This window comes from Garra rufa, chromosome 11 (assembly GCF_049309525.1).
Source record: "Garra rufa chromosome 11, GarRuf1.0, whole genome shotgun sequence".
Lineage (NCBI taxonomy): Eukaryota > Metazoa > Chordata > Actinopteri > Cypriniformes > Cyprinidae > Garra > Garra rufa.
Window position 1 is genome coordinate 44,403,188 of NC_133371.1, and position 4,425 is coordinate 44,407,612.

Below are 4,425 nucleotides of genomic sequence, written 5' to 3' on the forward strand. Positions count from 1 at the left end.
TCTTCTTTTTCTTTATTCCTTTTTTTTTGTGTATGTTTGGAATACAGTCTCATCCTTTATAAGTGTCCGACTTGACGGCCGTCTCTTCACTCCTCCCCCGACTGCAAGCGGCTGCTCTCGCCAGCCGGCGGCAGGCTAGTGTAGTGCATCTCGAACGCACCTAATATTTTGAATTTAACTTGAAGAAATGTATTTACTTTACACTAACAAGTCTTACTTTTATTTTGAATAAACCAAACTGTTTTACATAATACTGATGGCTAGACAGAAAATTATAACAATTTCTTTAGAGTAACGACATGCCTTGTGCACTTTTTTCAGTGTAACGTTATATGTAATTTAATTTTGAGCTGTTTTCAAATAAATCACAAACTGATAACACCGAATTACATAAAAAAAAAGAAACAAAAAAAAAAAAAACTAAGATAAATATTTAGATTTCACTGGTCTATAAAGTTTTTATGTTTTGCCTCAGACTCGCGATTGGCTGCTGCTGGATTCAATCACGTGATAAAGCATTTAAAAGAACGCAATCAGGACAATAAACACCACAAATTGTGTTTGCATCTCTGAACACCATGAAGACCGTTCCTCTGCTTCTGCTGCTGACTGGACTGTTGGCCACTGGACAAGGTTGGTTACTTTAGTAGCATAAGCTTTTTTGTGTTATTTGATATTCGAACATATTCCAAACTGAATTGGGTTTGATATGTATCTCTACTCAGGCTGGAAGAACAACTATGATGATGCTCTAAATTTTGTCTGTCCTACAAGCCAGTCAATATCCTCCATAGCGAGGTGAGTAGTGCTTATTAATGTGTTCTGCTCATTTGAGTTGAATGCAGATTCCACCTGAAAAAAAACAAACAGATTTTTGGCAGATGGCACCCACAAATATCAGTTCAAAGGACTGATAAACTCCAGATAATTTTACTCCTCTCCATGTCATCCAAGATATGCATGTATTTCTTTCTTCAGTTGCAGGAAATTTACGTTTTTTGAGAAAAACATTCCAGGAATTGTCTATCAATGGTGTTCAACGGATTAATGGTTAAAAATGCAGCTTCAATGCTGCTCCAAAGGGCTCAACGCAATCCCATCCACTGAATAAGGGTCTTATCTAGCAAAATGTTCAGTCATTTTCTTTATTTATACAATTTCTAACCACAAATGTTCATTTTATAGCTCTGCGATGCACATGCTTACTCTGTGCACTGTTTTAAGGTTGTTAGGATGTGTCAAAAACCCCAATCTCTATCTTGCTCCTCTAATTTCAAAATCGTCTTTTTTTTTTTTGTAAAGGGTGTTTGACCTTCACACTTTCACTTTGTAAACACTGGGTCAGTACTTCTGCAGCTTTTATTAACTGTAGTAAACCACAGTGCACGGAGAGAAAGCATACATGCCCATCACAGAACAAGATGAGCATTTGAGGTTAAAGTATATAAATTGTAATTACAAAAACAGATGTGTCACTAGGTAAGACTCTCATTTCTCTGCTGGGATCGTGTGGAAGCTGCTTTAAAACTGCATTATTACCCTTCAGTCCATTGGGCAACATTGAAGTCCACTATATGGAGAAATCCTGGGTTGTTTTCCTAAAAAAAAAAGGTGATTGAATTAATAACTAGAACCTCTTGAGAGACATGGGGGTGAGTAAACTATCAGGAAATTCCTGAAAGGTGAAACATTGAAAACGAATACCAAGCGGAAACAAATGCATCACTGTTGACAACTTTTGGTTGAATCACCACTTTCTTTCTCCATTCCAACTTGTGTTAACAAAGTGAACACAACAATGATCGTGAGGACCGAGTTTGGGACTTTAGCTGTCAAGACACCTACGGCCAGAAAGGATGTTACTGGACAGATTACGTCAACGACTTTGACCAATTGCTCCTCTTTGAGTGTTCAGCACAACATGTGATCGCAGGAATGAGCAGCTACCACAGCAACACCCATGAGGACAGACGGTGAGCTCTGATCGACTGATTCTCATCTGTAAACTTTGACTCACTTGTGCTGATGCTAATACCATGTTTTCACACAGCTGGAAATTTTACTGCTGTAACAGTCTGGTTTCTGCGAGCTGTCATTGGACCACATACGTGAACAACTACGATGAGTACTTCCACTGGGCTGTGCCCTCCGGGAACGTTCTGGTGGGCGTTCATAGCTACCATCGAAATGAACCAGAGTGGGTATAATTTATTTACTCCTGTTGTTTCTAAACATTATGCAAAGCTTATTACTAGGGCCGGGACTTTAACGCGTTAATTTAGATTAATTAATTACACAAATAACGCGTTAAAATTTAACGCATTTTAATCGCACTTAATTTTGCACCGCGGAACGTTTCTCACTGGATGAGTTTCAGCAGACCGATTATACTGGAGCACCAACTAGCGTTCAGACAAAGGAATGCGCATATCACCGCAGCACATCGAGCCTCAAGTATCACCTCAATGCTTTTACAGAAGGTCTACCTAACTATAGGGTACCTGAATTTCTGAAATCTAGGCTAGTATATTTCTAAATATCCCAGTGTTTCCCATCATCTTAGGGGGGCGCGTTTACAATGTCTCCAAGAAAACACGGACTAGATCGCGGACTCAATTCATAAAAACCGAATTTACTATAGCGCGGAATGCCACCTAAATTCGTCTATTTTTGGATTGATAAATCAAAAGTTGGTCTGTCACTTAATTCAAATCGCGATATCGACTAGTATCTGTGAAAACTGAAATGCAAAAAGACCGTTTTAATATGAATCCTGCATGTAAAGTTTGCCTATTTATGTTAGAATGGCAGAGACACTTTTTTTTTTTTTTTTTTTTTTTTTTTTTTTTTTTTTTTTAAACTGCACGCGTGATGCTCCTGATTGCATCTCAAATGAACAGACTCAATCTCCAAAGCTACTGTCAGTGTCACTTTTACCGTTTCATTTGAGAACTAGCATCATATCATACTTTACACACAGAAACTTCACGGCAACCTGTCAAAATAAAAGTACGGTTTAACATGAAACAGAACAATATTCCTATTTAAATAGACAAAAAACAATATAGCCTATATGATAAAAAATAAATATAACAAAATTAACCACTTAATTGTAGAAAAAATTACTACGATTTTTATTTAAATATTAAATTATTATTATTTATTGATTTTAACAGCAAACCTCTGTTTGTTTGCCAAAAATTAAAAAGTTTTATTTTCATTTGATTAAAAATAAATGTTTATGCTTTCAGTTGATTATGAGAAATTAAAACACAAGAAATAGCAAAAGATTGTAAAGCCCTATTGTTCAAAATGTTAAAATAGAGAGTTTTGGATTTATTTTTTCACTGAGATAAATGTTTTCGTTATTACACAAAGTAGGGTAAAGTACCGAGAAAAAAAGTATGGAAACCTAGGGGAAACACTGTATCCTATTGCTACATTTAATGGCAATATTGCACTGGTCTGTTGGACTTGGTTGAACAAAAATAAACAGTATTTTGTTGCTTAAGCTTATGTATTCAGTCATTATTCAATGGTATACTAAAAATCCATATGAAAAAACTTACTTCTCACTGTTCTCAGGTCAAATATTTATATGCGATTAAAATGCGATTAATTACAAAGCCTCTAATTAACTAGATTAATTTTTTTTTTTAAATCGAGTCCCGGCCCTACTTATTAGACAATAGACTGTGAGCGCTGTTAGTCACTAATGTGTTGTACTTTCAGAGATCGGCGATGGGCGTACAAGTACTGTGTCAAGGAAAACCGCTGATTCCCAGATTCAGTATTTTACAGTTCATGATGAATATTCTCTGAAATAAATGTTGAAAACAAACACTACCCCTAATCTGTGTGAGTCGATAGGCTGAAATCATTGGATTAAATCCTGCATTTTACATTTGCAGTGACATGATCTTTGATTTGACCAACTAATTAATCTCTAAATGTGCCAAATCCAGACACTGGCTTATTTTATTAATTTTTTTTTACACAATACTATAATTCATTCCAGCACACTGGGGTTGTTAAAATGTATCTGTGGTCACGTAGGCTTAAATACTACATAAAAACAAAGCCTAATTTTTACTTGGCTTATGTATGTTTAAACAAATTGTATTCCCTTACAATTAAAAAAAAAAAAATCTTAATCCAGTCTTAAGTCAAGTCACCTTTATTTATATAGCGCCTTTTACAATACAGATTGTGTCAAAGCAACTGCACAGTATTTAAACAGCACAATAGTGCGTAAGTAACGCATTATTGTAACAATCAATTTTCAGTTAAAAGCAGTTCATCAATGAATTCAGTGATATCATCGTCAGTTCAGTTCAAATAGTATACGATATCGCTGGAAAGTGTCCCCAACTAAGCAAGCCAGAGGCGACAGCGGCAAGGAACCAAAACTCCACATGTGACAGA

The 4,425-nt window shown here is 35.9% G+C and overlaps 1 protein-coding gene across 1 annotated transcript; it reads left to right on the forward strand.

The window, feature by feature from the left end:
- Positions 1-578: 578 nt before the first annotated feature.
- LOC141345376 (hemagglutinin/amebocyte aggregation factor-like) lies at positions 579-3,778 on the forward strand. Its single transcript, XM_073850232.1, has 5 exons — positions 579-633; positions 726-798; positions 1,788-1,973; positions 2,051-2,197; positions 3,733-3,778. Exons 1-5 carry the CDS (start codon positions 579-581, stop codon positions 3,776-3,778), a joined length of 507 nt encoding a protein of 168 aa, XP_073706333.1.
- The last annotated feature ends 647 nt before the right edge of the window (positions 3,779-4,425 follow it).